This window comes from Galeopterus variegatus, unplaced genomic scaffold, assembly GCF_000696425.1.
Source record: "Galeopterus variegatus unplaced genomic scaffold, G_variegatus-3.0.2 Scaffold3, whole genome shotgun sequence".
Taxonomy (NCBI): Eukaryota; Metazoa; Chordata; class Mammalia; order Dermoptera; family Cynocephalidae; genus Galeopterus; species Galeopterus variegatus.
The window spans coordinates 990,594-1,011,638 of record NW_007726114.1 but is presented as its reverse complement, the minus strand read 5'-3'; the positions used below and the strand labels follow the sequence as shown (position 1 = coordinate 1,011,638).

Below are 21,045 nucleotides of genomic sequence, written 5' to 3'. Positions count from 1 at the left end.
GGGGGGGGGGGGGGGGGGGGGGGGGGGGGGGGGGGGGGGGGGGGGGGGGGGGGGGGGGGGGGGGGGGGGGGGGGGGGGGGGGGGGGGGGGGGGGGGGAGAAGCCTGCAGAAAGAGACCCTATACTGAAAGTGACTCTCAAACAACTACAAATCAGGGCCCAGAACAGAACTGCCACAGGAGTGGCCGGCCATGCCATGTTCAGGAAACCATTTCTATAGCCACCACCTCCAGTAACAAAGTGGATGTCTGGCACTTCCAAAACCAGGCTTTGCACAAGTGCATCAGACTGGTGGAACCCATATCATATCCAGAACCTTAGCTACAAGGGAGCATAGGAAATGAAGTGACTAGCTTCTGATCTCCACATACTAAAAAGGGATTGGATCTCCACAGAGGAGGGTGATGGTGCAGTCATTGCCAGCTGAGGGGAATAGTGTGAAACCAAGTGCACAGTAGGGGTATGCCTGGGGTTTATATGATAAGTTTGGAGAATCCTGATGGTCACATGAAGAAAGATGGGAGATGGTTAGAGAGCCTAGAAGGGGAACTGTTAAGTGGAGAACCTCGAAGGCCAACCTGAATAATGTGCAATTCCTTCTGCCTGATATTTGCTTCCTCCTTCCTAAAATTTGAGGTGATCACCTCCAAAGCCAAGGAATGTCATATATCCCCCAATTTAACTCTAAGCTCTTTTGATACTATGTAGCCAGGAAAGATTGGAGGGATGAGTGGTGAGAGATATAACTTCAAGACTTCCTTTAATCATCATGATGATTACATTCTGACTAGCAGAAAGTGGGGTATGGCTCTTAATCTGTTTTCGCCTCCATTTCTTCATCTGTAAAATGGACCACTCATAAAGTCTGGTAAAGATAAGAATTACTTTAGCACATACTTACTCAACTAGCATTCATCCTCTAGTGGTGGTTCTCAAAGTGTTGTGGCTGGACCAGCAACATCAGTATCACTTGGGAACTCATTAAAAATACAAATTCTCAGGCCCGCCCAAGAGGTATTAAATCCAGAACTCTGTGGGGGAGGGCTCAGTAAGCTGTGTTTTAAGGAGCCTTCCAGGTCATCCTGATTCACACTAAAGTTGGAGAGCTCCTAATGTAAGGAGGTGTTTTCAACTTTTGGTAAGCATAGAAACACCTGGGTGCTTTTTAAAAAGCCGGATTCCTGTCTCATTCCAGAGACTGATTTCATTAACTCTGTAATCTACATTTGAGTAAGCACCAAAGGTGATTCTAATGCAGGGGTGCTTGGACTTCATCCTGAAAAATAATACACAGGTCACAATGTGACAGCAGGTATGGGAACTCTTGGACAGCAGATGAGTTTGGTTTGTCCTTTACAGTGTTTTATTAAAATCTGATTTAATCGTTAATGTGAAGATTTTACATAAAATTTCTGATTTCTGGCTTTTGAGAATCAGGCAACACCAAGCTGCATTCTGGTGGTGCCACCTCTGGCTGTAATTGGAAAGTGCCTGTCCCCTCTAGAGGGACTGCTCTTTTTCTCATTTTTCATTTCCTGCCTGGCTAGCGCCTTGAGTGTTCTTCCTCTGGGAGGAAGGAGACCAGGCTGTCACAACTCCTGTTGTTTACTGGTAGTGCCACTAGAGGGCGAAATCAGCAGCCGGTGGCTAGACATCTTTGGGACCTGGAAAGTTGGAAAACAGAATTTCCTGTGGGCATTGTAAACATAATTAATGCCCATAATCAACCCATCTTGAATGCTTTATCATTTGGTGACACATGATGGAACTGTTTTCTTCACAGATACAGATGCAATTAAAGACTCAGGAGAGACTTTCCAAGAGGAAACTGTGTTCACATGTTTCTCGGGCAACTTCGGTTCCTGGGTGATAGATGTTTGATGAATGAATGTTGAATAAAGCTCCAAGCACAATGCCTTACATATAATAAGAGCTTATTAAATGTTTGTTTGCTTTTCTCCTTTCTCTTAATTTGTCTTGAAACTTAACCCTTTATAGTGTCTTTTAGGGTTCCTACTAAAAAAGGGTAAGATTTCATAAGGATGTAAAATGAGAACGAAAAATGACATACCTGTCAGATTAACAAATATTAAAAGGATTGTGAAAACCCAGTATTGGCAAAAGTGTATTATAATGCGCTCTGTCATGCACTATTGGAGAGAGTATAAATTGAGCTAACCTTTCTGGAGGGCAGTTTGGCAATGTGTATCAAAACTTTTTTTTTTTTTAAAGATGACTGGTGAGGGGATTTTAACCCTTGACTTGGTGTTGTCAGCACCACGCTCTCCCAAGTGAGCCATGGGCCGACCCTTGTGTATCAAAACTTAAAACATGCATACCTTTAGGAATTATTCACAAGGAGATAATTAAACAAGGATATTAGGATAAACTAGATGATTCTGCAGTTATAAACAATCCTCAAACCAAGATTTCTTTCTTCACACTACTTGCCCATAGCAGGTCATCAGGGAGGCCTTGCTCCTTATTGTGACTGTAGGGCCCATGCCACTGGAGGCTCTATCTTGACCCATGCATCCATGATCAACAGGACGGGAGATGGGAATGCTGAGAATCAAACACTGGCTTTTAAAGTTTCCACCCAGAATATCACAAGTCACTTTGCTAAGAAAATCTAAGGAAACTGGCCAAAGCAAGTAAGAAGGCCATGCCTAGTTCAAAGAATGGGAAAGTACAATCCTGCCATGTGCCTGGAAGGAGAACTTGATCATTTGTGAACTGCCTTAATGACCTCTGTCAGAATTAAGATGTATGTACAAGAATATCTGTTAGAGTTGCTCTCTGCTGCAAGTCACAGAAACTCAACTACAGTGGCTTAAAAATTGAAATTTATTTTTATTTTCAGTCTAGAATTAAGCAGTCCAGGGCTAGAACAGCTATTCTAGGAAATCATCAATAACCCAGGGCTTCTAGCTTTTCCCCTCATCATCTATAGCTTATGGCTTTTGTCCTATTGTTGCAATATTACTGTTCCACCACCAGCCATCACATCTGAGTTTCAAGCACAGGGAAAAAGAAAGAAGAACAATAGCTTTCCTGGCAGTTTTATAAGCCATCTTCTCGTTAGCCAAAGCTGGGTCACTGCCATCCCCACTGCAGGAGAGTTTGGAAAGGTGGTGTGTTTTTCTGACTGGGAACTTGGCTGTCCTCAACAAAATCAGAGTTATATGTAATAGTAACAAATTAGAAACAACCAAATATAAGTCTTCAAAAATGTTTTCTTGAGGCATAACATATATGCAGTAAAGATTTCAAATCTAAACTTTACTGCTTGATAAATTTTTACATATGTGGACATCATTCAAATCAAGATATGGAACATTTCCAGCACTCCAGAACGCTCTCTTTTGCCCCTTCCGAGACAAAATTCCCCTACAAATGTAACCACTCTTGTGACTTATGTCACACAGATTGTGACTTATGTCACCACAGATTACTTTTGCCTGTTTTTGAACTTTATATAAATAGAATCAGCATTTACTCCTAGCGTCGGACTTCTGTTGAACTGAATATTTGTTATTTTTTATTTTATAAATTATGGTGTACACGGAATAATATGCAATCATTAAAAACTATAATGTAGGACCATATTGTTTGGCATGAAAAGATGTCCTTGATATATTATTGAGTTCATAAAAAGGTTAGAGTCTCACATAAATGAACTTATTAATGAAAATTGTATAAATACATCTGATATGCTCATAGAGAAAAGTTTGAAATAACATTTACCAATATATTACTACTAGTTATTTCTGGGTGTTAGGATTAATGTAGTTTTAACTTTCTCTACGTTCTTCTGTTTGGTTTGAATATTTTTAAATTTTAAATTCTGGAATAATTTTAAATTTATAGAAAAATTGCAAGAACAGTACAAAGAACTCCTATATAACCTTAGCCCAGATTCACTAATTGTCAGCATTTTGCCACATTTGCTTTAATGTATGCAGTCAACCCTCTGTATCTGTGGGTTCTGCATTTGTGGATCCAACCAACTGTGGAAAATACTAGAAACATTTTTTTCTTGTCATTATTCCCTAAACTCCCTAAACAATACATTATAACAACTATTTACATAGTATATACATTATATTAGGTATTATAAGTAATCTAGGATGATTTAAAGTATATGGGAGGATGTGCATAGTTTTTATGCAAATAGTACACCATTTTATATGGGGGACTTGAGCATCTATGGATTTTGGTATCCAATGGAGGTCCTGGAACCAATCCCCAATATATACCAAGGGAGATATATATACATTTTATATATATATAATTTGAGAGTTAAATATCATTCATCATACTCATTTACCCCTATATACTTTAGTGATGATTCTGTAAGATCAGAAATTAACCACAGACTAATTATCAAAATCAAGGAATTTTAATATTGATATAATATATAATCCGCAGTTCATAATCAGTTACACCAGTTGTCCCAATAACATCCTCTATGGTGGAGTACCAGCATTGCATTTAGTTCTTATGCCCCTTTAGCTATTTGAACTTTTTATGATGAGTAGATAACATTTTCATTTAAGAAAAAAAAAAAAAAGAATCTGAAACTGCTTGCATTAAGCAAATAAAACAAAATGGGGTAATAGATGCATTACAGGGAGCTTATCTTCAAAGCCGGGCCTGCCTGGAATCTCAGGGGTTAACCCTTTTGTTTGTGTCCCTTGATTTGTCCAGGGCAGCTGTGAAGTCCTTAGGCTGATAGACCTTGGGACCTCCCCTTCGTATTACAAGTGGATCTGGCAGCATCTGGTGCTGATAGACAACGAACCTCTGAAGACCCACCTGCATGGTAAACTGGGCAGCCACATCTAGCAGCTGGCACACAGCAGGGGGTGCCCAGACCCATCCTGTTTCTAGTTCCCAGCCCTAGAATCTTAGCTATCTAGAGCCAGAAGGGTCTGACAGTAGGTCTAGTTTGATCCCTTCTTCCACCCTCTGGCCTGCAAAGTCCTGCCCTCCTTTTCAGCCTCCTCCCCTTTTTTTTTTTGATAGCTGGCTGGTACAGGCATCAAACTCTGGATTTTGGTGTTATTAGCACCATGCTCTGACCAACTGAGCTAACCAGCCAGCCGTCAGCTTCCTCCCTTTGAGCCTTTTCCCTTTCGCTCTTCAGGTTCTCCCATGTGGCCACTGACTCCTCCCCTCACACATCCCCACCCCTCCCACCCTTTTTTTTCCCACCCTGTTCTCTTCTGCTTTATAGGTCTGCTTTATAGTTCTCTTCTGCTTTATAAACATCCCTTTCTCAGAGAACAGAGAAGTCTTCCTGATTTCTCATGCTGGATCAACATCTTCCATCCCCCATTACATCCAATTCCAGTACCCTGTATTTCTCTTCTGTGATGTTTAACCCCACTGAGATCATTAAGTTGAATCAAAAATGGTTATTAAATCTGTCTCCCTTGCTGGAATGTAATCTCCATAAGGGCTTTTTATTCCCAGGGGCTAGTACCACGCCTGGCATCCAGCGGGTACATAGAAGCTAATCACAGAGTGAGTGAATGGATAAACATATCTTAGCTGCTGTGTCTGGTTATAGACACATCCCAGGCTGTGAATGTGTGTGCACACTCTCGGGAGCTTTATCCAAACTCATGTATCAAGAGATAAGTATTGTAGCGCTAGGCTAATGTCGAAATCCTGCCGACATCGACTATTGTTGATCTCTATTACCTGCCCTAATCCTGCTGACTGGGCCAATTGTTGAGCTCAGGCTGGGTGTGAAGCCTCCAGAGCCCTCAAGCCCATTGTCCAGACTGAGTCACGAACCCTTCACACGCCAGTCTGGGTCCCCAGACCCCTTATACACAGGTCTATGAGCTAGGTAACTGGCAAACAGGTCCTTGGAAGCTGTAGGTTGGAAAGCATGGTTTTGTGGTGCGGCAGCCGCCTGAGGCAGTAAACGCCAGCCAAAGTGGTGGTGCCACCCATGTGCACTAACTCCACCCACACACAACCTATTCACAAAGAATGCACTGCACCACCCCCAACCTGTCCCAAGACAAGGGGGCCTGATTAAATTATTCTATTTTCCCAACAAGTATGAATAACAGCTATCATTTATTGAATTCTGATTATATGCCATGTACTGAGCTTGGCTGTTTATACATACTATGTAATTCTCACAACAGGTCATCAGAAGTTATGATTGCATCTCCATTTTACAGATGAGGAAACTGAGACTCAGAGAGGTGAATCTCTTGTCTAAGGGTCATAGGGATAATAAATAGCAATGGAGAAGTTCAGAGTTGGGATTCTAACCCAGGCCCAACTGATTCCAAAGCCCAGACTTCCTTTTCTTCATAAATGTCTCCAGCCTTCCTCATTCTCCATTTCCTGTTGTTGGATATAGAAGTTGTCAGATAACAGCCTCTAGAACTGGCCAGGGTGATAACCAGGCTTCCTGATTCTAGGGTAGTGTTATTTCCATTCACAACTCAATTATGGCATTTTCCTTTCTTTTGCCCTTCCATCCTCCAGAGATCTTTTTGTTTTATCCACCTAATTCACGAACCCTAGACATTTGCAGTGGCTCAGGTGTCCTACATCTTACCAGTACCAAGTACTGACATGCTTCCTGCCCATCCCTTGAGATTACTATCTATGCATTATCCTGGACCCTTCTCCCTAAGGATCTATTCACAGATGGAGCCAGTCCTCCTCCTGAGATTAGAACTGAGGCCAACATGGAGAGGCAGAGGGGAAAAAAGAGAGCTTGGTGCTAGACAAAACTGGGTTTGAATCCTATTTATTTGCTGGGTAACTCTGGTGGGTACTTAAAGTCTCTGGGCCTGGTTTCTCTGTCATGGTGTAATGGTTAAGAGCATAGGCTCACAAGCCACACTGGTTGTTTTTGAATACAGGGTCCTTTTCTTACTAGCTGTGTCATGCTGAACAGGTGACTGTATGCCCTGTGTACGAGTGCCACCAGAGTCTACAAATGTGAATAATGGTCCCTACGTCATGGTGTTACCGAAACCCCAAAGGTTTGTTTGCTTGCTGCTCAATAGCCAATAATTGGGAGACAAGTGTTGGTGTAAGGAAAGGTAGCCATCAATCAGGAAGCCGGCAGCCTGGGGAAATGGTGGACTCGTGTCTCAAAGACCATCTCTGCTTTTCCCAGACTTGCCAAAGGGTTTTATAGCGACAGGTGGTAGGGGGCTGATTCATGGTGATCTAAGCAGGGATGTGCAGGAAAATCGCAAATAAACAACAAAGAACTTCTTGGGTGGGAGCTGATTCATAGTGACCATCCTCTGTGAAGTCAAGTCACGGATTCAGTTCCTGTTAACCTCAAAAAGATCTAGTTAGTAAGCTAGTAAAGAATGGCCACTTGGGTTAATAATTTCTTCTATAATTATTCTGTGTACAGTGTGAGCAAAAGTCATTATGTTCTAGCAATCATGTGAACAAGAATCGTTGTATGCTAATGTCCAGCTGAAAGCCATGCAGTTCAGGTTGCAAGAGTAAGAAAAAAAACCTTTTTAACTTAGAAGTTTAACAAAGTGGAGTCACTTCTGTTCAGTGAGTCCACCATTTCCCCAGGCTGCCAGCTTCCTGATTAAAGGCTACCTTTCCTTACATCAACACTTGTCTCTCAATTGTTGGCTATTGAGTGGCATGCAAACAGACCTTTGGGGTTTCAGTAGCAATAGGATTGTTATGACATTAAGCGAATTAACATATGAAACACTTAGAACACTAGCTGGATGCATTAGTATATAGACGACATTCGTTATTATTATCACACAGGCTACTAGGAAGGCTGAATGAGGCCATGTATGCATGGGACCTAGGAGGTACTAGGTAAATGTCAGTTCTTGTGCCATTTCTTTTTCTCTCTTTTCCACTGCCAATGTGCCAGAGAGAAAACTGTATCCCACAAGTTTTGATATGTTGTATTTTCATTGTTAGTCAGTTCAAGATACTTTTAAATTTCCATTTTGATTTCTTCTTTGACCCACTGAATGTTCAGGAGGGTGTTATTTAGTTTCCCAACATTTGGGGATTATTCAGCCATCTTTCTGTTATTGATTTCCAAGGTAACATACTTTGTATGATTTGAATCCTCTTAAATGTATTGAAACTTGTTTTATGGTTCAGAACATAGTCTATCTTGGTAAATGTTCCATTTGCATTTGTAATGCTGTTCTTGGGTGCAGTGTTCTATGAATGATAATCGGGTGAGGTTGGTTGACAATGCTGGTCGAGTCATCTCTATCCTTGCTGACTTTTCTCTCTACTTGCTCTATCAATTGTTAATAGAGAAGGTTGTTAAAATCTTCAACTACGATTGTAGATACATTTTTCTCCTTGCATTTCTATCAGTTTTTGCTTCATGTAGGAGTATTTTGAAGCTCTCTTCTTAGGTGCATAAATGTTTAGGATTGAACTCTTAATCATTACAAAATGAACTTCTTTGTCCCTGGACTTCTTTGCTCTAAAACCCATTTTTTCTGATATTAATTTAGCTACTCCTTTTGGTTTAATTTAGCTTCCTTTTGATTAATATATGTTTGCTATATCTTTTCCACCCTTTTATGTTTACCTTTTTGTGGTTTTATATTTAAAGTAGTTTTCTTAAAGGCAGCATATAGTTGGTGAAAGAAAGTGAGCCAAGATGCCAGGTAACAATCAAGCTTTATTAAAGGAGAAGAATCTGCTGAGCTGCGCTCAAAATGGAGGACAGTACCAGGTGTGGGGGTGGGAGAGCTTATATGAACTGTAGGGCACCAAGGGCTGGCTGATACAATCAAGGACGGGCATTATGCTAATGCGGAAGCTATGTGACCAGGGTGGAGAACTGCACCCTTGCAGAAGCAAAAGGGTTTCTGTTTCTCAGAAATCATGAGGTTTCCTGTAAAGGGAAAAGGAGAGGGGTTGGGGCCATTTTGTGCTTGGCCTTGCCTAAAATGGTGCCGGTTATGTTCAGAACCTATCACTCCTGCCTTTTAAGTATAGGGAGAAGGGAAATGGGGCAAAAGTCTCATTCTTCTGAAGCTACTTCCTGCTGGAGATGGGTGAAGATATGAAAAAAATAAAAGATTTATGTTGGCAGGTAAAACAGTTAGGTGGTAGGGTATTGGTTTCATGTGGGGAGGCTGTATTCTTTTGGGGAAGGGTTGCTGATTATGAGGGGCTGATATCTTCCTTGCAGGAACAACTCAGCGACCTTTTGGTTCGTGAAAGCCTGCATATGTTACTGCAAGAAATTAGAGAAACACCAAAAGAAACAGGGACCAAAAAGTAGGATGAATCCCAGCACAGTTAGGGGTCCTGGTAGGGGCGTAAGCCAGGGTTTCCAAGAGTTCAGTGACTGAGGCCACCCCCAAAGTGTGTTTGTGTTTTGTAACCCTTTGTGTCAGTGATCAATGCTTGCCTTTAAATGGTTTACGTTGTTTTGGATCACCCCGGACTCATTTACGTAATAACAGCATTCCTCCCCCAAGAAGAGGCAGGTGCTTCCCTTCTTGGCTGTAAGGAGGTCAGGGGCCCGATGGTTCTTCCATAAAGTGACTGTCACAAGTGAGGTGACCTGTTGCTCTAGGGAGGAGAAGCTCTCTATACTTAGTTCTTCTGAGAGTTTTTGATAGAATTGAGAGGCAGTAGCAAGGCCCACTATGCCAGTCCCAGCTGCAGGAAGGATCCTTGCCCCAATTAAAAAAGGTACAATTAGTACCCTACAGGAGCGGGAGGCACTTCCTGAGGGGGGGGCAAAGTTAGTCCCAGTCCCATCTCCATCCCTCCATCTGTCTGGACTGTGATGTCAGGATGAGCCAAACGAATATGCAAGAAATTGCATTAGGGGGCAGACAACAGGATAATGTAGTTTTACAAAGGAAATATATTCCAGTTTTAGGGCATGGATGGGGAGGGGGTAAGTGAGTGGTAGCGTTTGGTGGTGTTAGTAAGGCAGCGTGTGAGCAGGCTCCACACAATGCTGACAGTCCCCACTGAGGTGAGTTTAGAGGAAAATGAAGGGACCTTTGTGGAAATGTTGCAGGCTGCATCGACAGGGAGGGGGGTGACCACAAAAAGTTTCTCATGAAATGGGAGACAGATGAGTCGCTCGGGGACCAGTCTGATTTGTTGAGGACTGCATTGTCCCTGTGGACCTAGAACCTCCATGTTCCAGGTAAGGGGGAGCATTGAGATAGGAGGAGAAACATGGGAAGGATGCAAAGGGTTAGGGGGCCAAAAGAATTTAAAGGGGACATTGCCACAATGAAATTGCTAAGAAGCATCCTCCTGATAGGAGGTAAAGAAGTGCCAGGAGAAATCTTCCTATAATGTTACACTCCTTTGGGGCAGCACTGGCCAATCCTGTAGCAAGTACTAGCACAGATAGTATAATGAAGGTTAGGGACACGGGGTGGCATATACTTATCAAGCCCCACAATTGCAAACCCGCAATAGCAGGTCGGGACCAGTCTTGGAGTAGCTCTTGTGTGAAGGACGTGGAGCGGGCCTGCAAGAGTGAGAGAATAATCGCCGGGGGAAAGATCATCCTTTTTCTGGGTCTGGGGGAAGAGTGGAGGTCCTAGAGACTTTCAGTTTTGTGGGTCCTAAATGAATGAAGTGTGAGGAGATGTTGGGTTGGGGGTTGAGCAGAGGGGCCCCTCTGGCTTGGTGTTAACAGATTCTTTGGGTAAAGTCTCAGGTGCTAGTTTTACCAAGGATAAGCGATACCAAGGATCCTTTCCTAGTACTTTTACTGCCATGGGGTTGGTGAGAAGTACTGTATAAGGCCCTTCCCAACACAGTGAGAGGGGCTTTGGGATTTGGGGTTTTTTGTTTTTTTTTTTTTAATAAAAAGATGACTGGTAAGGGGATCTTAACCCTTGACTTGGTGTCATCAGCACCACGCTCTCCCAAGTGAGCCATGGGCCGGCCCCACGATTTGGGTTTTAATATACATTTGCTGTCCCAGGCTCAGTTTAAAGTCTGAGGGGTTGGTGGGGAAAGGATGAGGTAATAGAAGGTTGGCCTGTTCCCTAAGAAGATCCTTAATGATCCAAAGAGTAGGGAGATACTGGCCTAAAGGCGATGAGCTGGAAGGGAGAGGTGTGAGAGTGAAGGTTCTACCATACATAAGTTCAAAGGGGCTGAGGCCTGGGCCGGCCCGGTGGTGCACTCAGTAGAGTGTGGCGCTTGGGAGTGTGGCAACACTCCCGCCGAGGGTTCGGATCCCGTATAGAGACCGCTCTGCTCACTGGTTGAGTGCGGTGCGGACGCAACACCGAGGGTTGCGATCCCATTACCGGTCACAAAAAAAGACAATAAAAAAAGGGGGGGGGGCTGAGGCCTGTGGGCTTGTGGGGGACAGCTCATAGGCGAGTGAGTGCCTCGTAGGTAGGCCAAGACAAGGGATGATTTCTGAGGTGAGAGCATTCGTTAAAGGGGTTAAAACCTCCATGCAATTATGTTCTAAGGGTTGTGAGTGTTTTTGGATGAGAGTGGCTGGATTTAAGGGAGGGCAAGGTTTAAAGGAGAGCTGGGAGTTTTCAATGAAAGTAAGGTGGATAAGTTGTAGGTGGGAAAGGGAGAGAATTGACTTGGCCTTATGGCTGAGAGGGTCTTGACTGTTTGTTGTCCAAAAGTTAGTTTAGAGCTTTCTTGTGCTAAAAGGGCAGCTGCCGCCAAGGCCCGTAAACAGGGAGCTCATCCTCTAGGCTCACCACCAGGCTGTGGTGTCTAGTTGTTTAGAGAGGTATGCAACTGGGGAGAAAATATCTCCTGCCTCTTGTCCCAAAACCCCAACTGCCAATCCTTGGGTTTCAGTGATGTATAGGGTAAAAGGATGAGATAGGCTTGGGAGGGATAGAGCTGGGGCTGTGAGGAGAGTGGCTTTTAATCACTGGAAGGGAGAATGAATGGACTTTGTGGGATCTAAGGCAGGATCCCCCTTGGCTGCCTCATAAAGTGGTTTTGCTAGCACGCCAAAGTTAGAAATCCATAAGTGAAGATACCCTGCAAGACCCAGGAAAGAAAGGATTTCACCCTTTGTGGTAGGAGTAGGGAGTTCAGAAACTAGACTCTTGTGATCTCCTGTTATTTCTCTGGTTTTGGGGGGGGTGAGGTGGACTCCCAAATAGGTGACCGAAGGACAAGAAATTTGGGCTTTGCTGGGGGACACTCGACATCCCCTGGAGACTGGGAAATTAAGGAGAGCAACAGTGTGGGCCTGTAAACCCTCATAGTAGGGGCTACAAAGGAGGAAGTCATCCACATATTGTATTAAAGTGCTAGAGGTTGGAGGAAGTTCAGATAAGTCTTGAGCTAAGGACTGGCCAAAGAAGTGGGGGCTATCCTGAAATCCCTGTGGCAGTACTGTCCAAGTAAGTTGTTGGGAACGGCATGTGTTAGGCACAGTCCTGTACTAAATGGTATGAGCCCTTAGGCTTTATAACCAGAAGGAGGGGTGTATTAAAAGGCGAGTGGGTAGGCCGTAAGAGATGAGAAGGAAGGAGTTTGTGTATGATGGGTTTCAAGCCTATTAGGTGTTTGTTAGTGATGGGTTATTGTGGTACATTAGGGAACAAAGAAGGGTTCTGCAACTTAACAAGGATAGGGGAAAGGTGCATAATAATGGAGGGAGAAGAAGTGTCCCATACTAGGGATTAACCTTGTCCAAGGAGGAGGGGAAGGTGGAAGCCTCAGGGGCCAGATCTGGGGTGGCCTGTAATAGGAGCATTGTAGCTGGAGTTAAAGTGTTTAGGATAAGAGTAGCTTTGAATTTGAAAAGAATGTCCCGTCCCAGTAATGGGGGCTGGGCATTGAGGCATTATTGAAAATTCATGTATGAATTGGGTGTGATGTAGGGTGTACAAGAGGGGTTGAGTGATTTGTGCGTGGTACTCTGATTCTGTGACCCCTACTATTGTGATAGAGGACGGGGTTGTTGTTCCTGCATATTCAGGAGTTAGTGGCCCCTGTATCAATGACAAAAGAGATCGGCTTACCTGCTATGAGGCAAGTTACCCTGGGCTCACATGTGGTGATCTCTGTGGGGGCCTGGGCCCTGGGCATCATCAGTCCTCCTCCTGGGCAAAGCCAAGAATCTCCAGTAGGGGTGGCCTTGAAGCCAAAGGCTGTGGGTTGGGGACTGGGCCACTCCCTCTCTGGCAAGTGCAACAACCAACCCCTCCAGTGACCTGACTGTTTGCAGTGAGGACAGGGCCCAGGAGGAGGCCTGGGGTTAGGACAGCCCTGTACCCAGTGGCCTGGTTGACCACATTTGAAGCAGTTCCTGGGTGGCTTGCCCCTTGAGGCAGCCACCTTTGGAGTACGTGAGCCATCGATGGCATTAGCCAGGAGTTGGCATTTGGCCTGATCTCTTTTGTAATGATCTTTTTCTCCTCCTCCTGTCTATTGTTAAAAACCTTGAAAGCTGCTCTGAGGAGGTCTCGTTGGGTTGTATTTGGACCATCCTCAAGTTTTTTTGTTTTTTTTTTTCGAATATCAGGGGCTGATTGGATAATGAAATGTGAGTGTAAAAGGGCCCTGCCTGCAGGGGAGTTTGGGTCTATATGTGTGTATTTATGTAAAGCCTTAGAGAGATGGGTTAGGAACTCACTGGGATTTTCAGTGGATCTCTGTGTGATTTCTCTAAGCTTGTCATAATTGACTGACTCATGAGTAGCCTTTTGGAGGCCATAAATCAAGTGTGTGATCATGTTATCCCAGAGATTCCGGTCCCCATGACCGGCCTGGTAGTCCCAATTTGCGTCCATGCGAGGAATGGCAATGGCTCCCACAGGCCACCTGTTATTTTGAGCATGTACCTCATCTGCCTGTTGTTGGGCCGTTACCCAGACCTGCTCCCTGTCTTCAGGGGACAGATGTGTCTGGGTCAGACTGGAAGGATCCCAGTTGTTTTTTGATTTGGGAAAGGTCCAAAGGGAAAAAGGGACATGGACTCAGACAATTCCCTCCATCCCTGCCACTTCACAGAGGGGGATATAAAGGAGTTGGAGCTGAGGTAGGGTTGTCACCTGATGAAGGGGAAGAAGGAGAGGGGTTGGGTGGCTGAGGACAAGCATCTCAAGACCAGGTAGGGGGAAGAGAGAAAAAAGGTGAAGGCTGACAGATCAGAAGATTGATGGGCCGAGTCTAGAAGGGGAGGTCGAGCATGAGCTAGGAGAATTTAAAAGGTAGGATAGTTTTGATAGAGAAGGATTGTGTTGGAGATAGAAAGAAGGCTTGAAAATAAGGAATCTCTCCAGCCTTTGCAGTTTTGGTGGCAATAGCTGTCTAGGTCTTTCAGAGTATCTAAATTGAGAGTGCCATCTTGTGGTCACTGGGATCCATTGTAACAAGGCATTCGAGTTTTAATGTCTTCCTGGAGGCTGAGAGATTGTAGACAGCCTGGAGACATAGAGCGCAGAATGCAGTATTAAACGAGACGTTTAGGTTTAATGTCTCCCTGGAGGCCAAAGGGTAAATTGGCCAGGAGACAGCCCAAGGACATGGAGTATGGAGGTTTGGATAGTGAGGATCCCATTTAGAGGGTGAGAAAGGAGGTGATCAGTCCCAGTAGAAGAAGGGTAACACCAAGGAGCATCCTCTTTGGTGCATGCCTTCTTTTTGAGAGAAAAGCCACCAACCAGCTAGAGGAGCATCCTCCAATAGCTGGGAGGCATGAGAGGGGTTCCCTTGGCCAGGCGCCTGGGCTTCATAGCAAGTAGACAGTAGTCATAGAGAGTAGTCGGGGGAACCTGTAGAAGTAGGTAGGAAAGACCCATTGACTCACCCTGAATTGAGGCCAATGTTGGATGTGTTGGTCTGAAATAGCAAAAGGAGAGAGTCCCAAATATACCTGGTTTGGCAGGTCCAGGAAGGGTGGCTGAGGACCAATCAACCCAGGTGGGGATCGTCCGAGAACGCTGGCCAGAACCCTTCCCGGGTTTTGGCACCAAAATGAAAGAAAGTGAGCCAAAATGCTGGGTACCAATCAAGCTTTATTAAAGGAAAAGAAGCGCTGGGCTGCGTTCAAAGTGGATGGCAGCCCAGAGCTACCCTCAAAATGGAAGACAGCACCAGGTGTGGGAGTGAGAGAGCTTATATAGGGTGTCAAGGACTGGCTGATAAAATCAAGGAGGAGCATTATGCTAATGCAGAAGCTATGTGACCGGGTTGAGAATTGCACCCTTGCAGAAGCAAAAGGGCTTCTGTTTCTCAGAAATCATGAAGTTTCTTGTAAAGGGAAGGGGGGAGGAGTTGGGGCCATTTTGTGCTTGGCCTTGACTAAAATGGTGCCAGTTATGTTCAGAACCTATCAGTTGGGTCTTTGCTTATTTTTAAAATCTAATCTGACAATCTCTGCCTTTTTATTGAGCTGTCTAAACTGTTTACATTTAATATTATGATTGATTATAGTTGGGTTTAAATCATCTACCATCTTTCTGTTTGTCCCTTCTGTTCCCTTTTACTTTTTTTCCCTGCCTTTTGGATTATTTTGTACGATTTCATTTTATTTTCTTTGTTGGTTCATTAGCTATCTCTTTATTATATTATCGTATTAGTATATTATTTTAGTGGTTGCTTTAGGACTTACTGTGTATACCTTTAACTTATCACAGTCTGCCTTCAAGTGATAAGATACTACTTCACATATGGAATCAGAACATTACAACAGTATACTTCCATTTCTCTCCTCCCAAATATNTTTCTGTTTGTCCCTTCTGTTCCCTTTTACTTTTTTTCCCTGCCTTTTGGATTATTTTGTATGATTTCATTTTATTTTCTTTGTTGGTTCATTAGCTATCTCTTTATTATATTATCGTATTAGTATATTATTTTAGTGGTTTCTTTAGGACTTACTGTGTATACCTTTAACTTATCACAGTCTGCCTTCAAGTGATAAGATACGACTTCACATATGGAATCAGAACATTACAACAGTATACTTCCATTTCTCTCCTCCCAAATATTTTGTTATTGTCATATATTCTACTTTCACGTATGTTAAAAACCTTACAATACATGGTTATTACTTTTGCTTTAAACAGTCAATTTCTTTTAAAAATATTTATTTATTTTGGCAGCAGGCCAGTGTAGGGATCGAATCCTGGACTTTGATGTTATCAGCACCATGCTCTGACTTTTATTCTGTTATCTGGATATAATGTAATTAATTTAACCAATTACCTTTTACAGATATTTTGAGTTATTTCCAAATTTTCACTATCCAGTTTTTCATCCTACCGTGGTGAATGTCCTGGTGTGTTTATCTTTGCATCCTTGTGCAAGAAAACATGTTGGACAAATTCCTAGAATTGCTCAATCAAGTAATTGATCCACTGTGTACTGGCTATGAACATTTAAAATATTGAAGCTGGCTGGTTAGATTAGTTGGTTAGAGAATGGTGCTGATAACACCAAGGTCCAGGTTTCTATCCCTGTACCAGCCAACAACAACAAAAAAAGTTAAAATATTGATAGATATTGCTGAAATACCTTTCAAAAAGGTTATACTCAGGGATTTCTATATGGCTCTGTTAAGCCAGGCCTATTCCTTGTGGAGTTTGGTTTTATTTCTGTTAATATTAATTTTAAGAGTTGATTCTAACACTGGAGATCTTTTTAAAATCAACTATTCAGGTATAATTTTTATACAGTAAAATACATACATTTAAAATTTGTAGTTCAATGAATTTTGACCAATTTACACCTTCATGTAACCAGCATGATCAAGTTATAGACATTTATATCACATCAGAAAGTTCCCCTGTGCCCCTTCCCAGTCAATCTCTACCCCTCACCCCTAGCCCTAGGCAACCACTTTCTATCACTAGAAGTTAGATTTAGGATTTCTAGGATTTCATATAAATGGACTCATAGAGTATAGACTCTTTTGTATCTGGCTTCTTTCACTTGGTATAGTGTTTTTGAGTACTTGGTTTGCTTCTTTTTATTTCTGAGTAGTGTTTTCTTGGAGATCTTTTTAGTAACTTTCATAATGGGCCTATTATAGCCAGCACTATGTTAGGCATATCACATGGTTTATCTGTAATTCTTACAATAGTCTTACAAGGGCTCCAAGAGATTATGTGACTTGTACAAGTTTCTATGGCTAGTCATCCATTTATCTTTTATTGCGGCTGCTGCATCCAAGAGATTATGTGACTTGTACAAGTTTCTATGGCTAGTCATCCATTTATCTTTTATTGCGGCTGCTGCACCTGCCCCAATATGAAAGCCAAGATAAATGTGATCAGTCAGTGGAAAGATATAAGCTTTGAATCAAGTAAACCTGAGTTCAAATCCAAGCTTCAACCCTTTTCTGGGTGACTTGAATTCTCTGCTGTTCATCTTCTCTCTTAAATTAGGCTAATCACACTTGTCTCTATGTAATGGATGTAAAGGCTCCAGTACAGGGCCTGCCACAGAGAGATACTACATGGAGGCCACAGTGTTTTTCTTTTCTTTTTGTTTTTATTCTCCCATGTATCAGACTATCCAGGCAGATTACTATGATATTCTTTCACCACTACCACCCTATCATCATACATGCAAAGACTCATTAATGTGTTTTCCTGTGTTTTCTCTAACAGGACTCTCTCCTGTGGAGAGATTTAAGGAATTCCAGATCAAATCATATCCTCTACAGGACTTTAGCCTTTTGAAACTTCCGCATCTCCAGAAAACCTGGGTACAACAAGGAACAAGCTTCACTAGAAAGATCAATACCTCAGAAGATAGTCTCCCAAAGATGTTGGGCCCAAAGATAAAGTAAGCTCAGCTCTTGGCAGATAGAAGGGTCCAGATTGTGGTTGAAAAGAGGATATGACTTACCTGGAAAAATGTCAGGGATTCTGGGAAGGGAGTGGAGATGGCCGACACAGGGATGGGTGTGTGCATAAGGCAGCCTAGAGAGGTCCTAGGTTTGATATTTAGGACCTGGATTCTCTGCCTGTAACTCACAGGCCACTTGAGGCCGTCAGCTACTTCTTTTCTCAGGGCCTCAGTAACCCACTTAAGGACGAAGGGGCAGGATGAATCTTCTGGCTCTGACGTCCTATATCTTTGCGTGTTGCTGGGCACCCCCCCCCCCCCCGTTTTTCCTTTTTCTTTTTTTTGGCAGCTGGCCAAACCCTGGATTGAACCAGGGATCGAATCCCGGACCTCAGCGTTATCAGCACCAGCTCTAACCAACTGACCTAACGGGCCAGTCCCGCTGGGCCCTTTTGACTCTGAGTCTCTTTAGAAAATTCTACCCATTGGGCCAAGCCCATGGCGCACTCGGGAGAGTGCGGCACTGGGAGTGCAGCAGCGCTCCCGCCGCGGGTTCAGATCCTATATAGGGATGACTGGTGCACTCACAGTGCTCACTGGCTGAACGCGGTGCGGCTGGTCTCAAAAAGGACAAAAAAAAAAAGAAAAGAAAATTCTACCCATCTAAGGGAGGCAGTTATAGCAAAGTAGATAAGAGCCTGGGTTTGGAATCAGTCCAACCCAGGTTCAAATTCTGCCTTGACCACTTATTTCAGCTCCGTGTCACTGGGCAAGAGACTTAACCTCTCTAAGCCTTATTTCTTTGTCTATAGATAATAGTATCTAAATCTTGGGGTTGTTGCAAGCCAGCAATTAAATGAGATAATGATAATTTTAGTTGACACAGAATACTTCTTGTGTGCCTGGTACTGAACTATCTAATTTAATCCTTACAATAACCCTATGAGTAAGTACTATTATTATTGCTCCCATTTTTCAGTTGAGAAAACCAAGGTGTATATAGAGAGATCACATTGCTTGTTCAAGGTCACACAGGTAGGAAGTGGCAGAGCCAGGATTCAAACCTGAGCAGCTTGTTAACACTCAGTCTTGTTATCTGGTATGATGGTCACGAGTAGCATGAGGGGGATACACATTGAAGGCTGTGCTTTCGTCTTTCCTGGAGAGAATGAGGAGCAGAAAAGCACACTTAGTGAGGCCCGGCCTAGAGTCAGCTCCGTGCTGGGCCCAGAACAGCATAACCCCGAAAATATAAGTATCATTATGATACTAATAATGGCATCAGAGTCACAATCCCCATGTTGCCCCAAGGACCACTTCACTCCAGTCTTTTGCCCATTAACGTTTTCAAGCTGCTCCCCTCTGTAATGAGCATCCCATGACTTCTGAGTTGTTTTTTTCTTCTGATGGAAATTCTTTCCAAGGAACCCAGTACTTGCAGTACCAATTGAAGGTAGAGATGGAACAGACCCAGTTTCTCCACTGTGAATCAATAAGGGAGAAAGGACAAGTTGGACCCAGGAGTGAAAAATAAAGGACACGCTGGGCATGTGCCGTTCATATCCATGTCCTGGTGGGTGGGAATCGAACCCTGTCTTGTTTATATGCTGGGTGAGTCCAGCTGCATTCTCAGCTGGTAAATAATCTTTTCTTTACTTCTAGTCCAAATACATAGTCTGTCTATTTCTTCTACCTAGACAGAGACCAATGAAAGTACAACAAAATTTCCTGTGTAAAGTTAACACCAATATGAACAAAGTGCAGGGTCTACGGGCCACCCAGGGAAGCCTATCTTTGTAAACATACAAACAAAAAAGCCATCTCTTCTCTGCCTTCCTGTCAAGAAGAACCCCAACTTCTATTGTGTCCCCAGGGGTACAGAGCGTACTCTTTGTCAAAGGAGTCTGTTCCATTTCAGACAGCTCTGTTAGAAATTTCTTCCTCATGTTGAGCGTAGACTGGCCAGGCTGGACTTCTTGCTGATCAAGCCTGGCTCATCCTCCACAAAATAGCCTCCGGGTATTTAAAGGGGCCTTATTTCCTTCCTCTCCCAAGTCTAGTACCTATTACACATCTCCAGTTTCTGACAATGGGAGTCAGTCTGTCCCAGGGCTTGATTTTTGTGTAGTATGCATAAAGCAAATGTACTTCACAGGGCCTGGTTTTCCAAAACTTTGCAATTTCAAATATTGACCTTGCAAAGGACAGGAAATTTCCCCCAGGCTATAGTCTCTGTTGTAAGATAAAGAATTGTAACACAGAAAAGTTGCTGGCTCAAAAACAGGTTACTGATTGATATGTAAAGATACTGAGAAATTGCTGTAAGAAGAGAATGTTTGCTAAAATCAAGCTTTTGTTAGTGGATCGACTTAATTGCATTATAGAATGTCACCTTGCTTGTCTTACTGAATGTTACCAGCTTCTATTGTTAAACTTGTTAAACTGTACTTAGAAAAAACCCCACCTGTGTTCTTTTCCTGTAACTTCCTGGCCTGGAGAATAAGTGGGGAAGAGAACCCCAATTCGTGGTTAATTTCCCAGATGGAAGGAATGCCTCTATCTTGAGGGTTCTAGGAGATTAACCCCTTTTTGGGGCTTCTCACTGCTCAGGAGAGATGGGCTTTGAGTTATCTTTGGTGGCTCCGTCACCCAGGGCAAAACGGATGACAAATCCGTGGGAGGCAAAGCAGCAGATTTTGAGTTTTCTCACCAGGTAGGGAGGAATGAATTCTCTGGGGAGGGGAGCTATTGATATGTGGTAAGTGAGGGCTGATTATCCAGGGCCTCATTAGCTGGCTGTGTCACAGATGAGTTCTCTTTAACAAACTGTCAAATTTCAGATCCAGGCGTACTCATTCGATCAAATGTTCCATGGTCAATTCCAAGTGTGGTGAGCTCCCCAAGGAGGCTGCAGTGGGGGCCTACATCAAGATCCACACTGTGGAGCAAGGAGAAATTGTGGTAAGTGTGCAGAGAGCTTTGTTCACAATGTAGTGTGTAACATGAATGGGCTGGGATTGTTGTGTAGAGAGTAAAGGTTTAGAAACACCCCTCCCAAGCTGGCTGATTAGCTCAGTTGGTTCAAGTGCAGTGTTATAATGCCAAGGTCAAGGGTTCAGATCCCCATACTGGCCACCCACCTAAACGAATGAATGAATGAATGAATAAAAACCCCCCTTTCTTTTTTTTTTTTTTTTCCTTTTTGTCTTTTTTCGTGACTGGCAACAGATCGCAACCCTCAGTGTCGCGCCCGTACCGGACCGGGACCGGCAAC

At 43.4% G+C, this 21,045-nt stretch overlaps 1 protein-coding gene across 1 annotated transcript in view; it reads left to right on the top strand.

The window, feature by feature from the left end:
• Positions 1 to 21,045, top strand: part of CNBD2 (cyclic nucleotide binding domain containing 2) — a 70,481-nt gene that overhangs the window by 31,449 nt on the left and 17,987 nt on the right. The window contains exons 8-10 of the mRNA XM_008572595.1: positions 4,710 to 4,824; positions 17,591 to 17,768; positions 20,612 to 20,732. Of these exons, the coding sequence (XP_008570817.1) occupies positions 4,710 to 4,824; positions 17,591 to 17,768; positions 20,612 to 20,732 (414 nt within the window). The remainder of the gene's footprint in view (positions 1 to 4,709; positions 4,825 to 17,590; positions 17,769 to 20,611; positions 20,733 to 21,045) is intronic.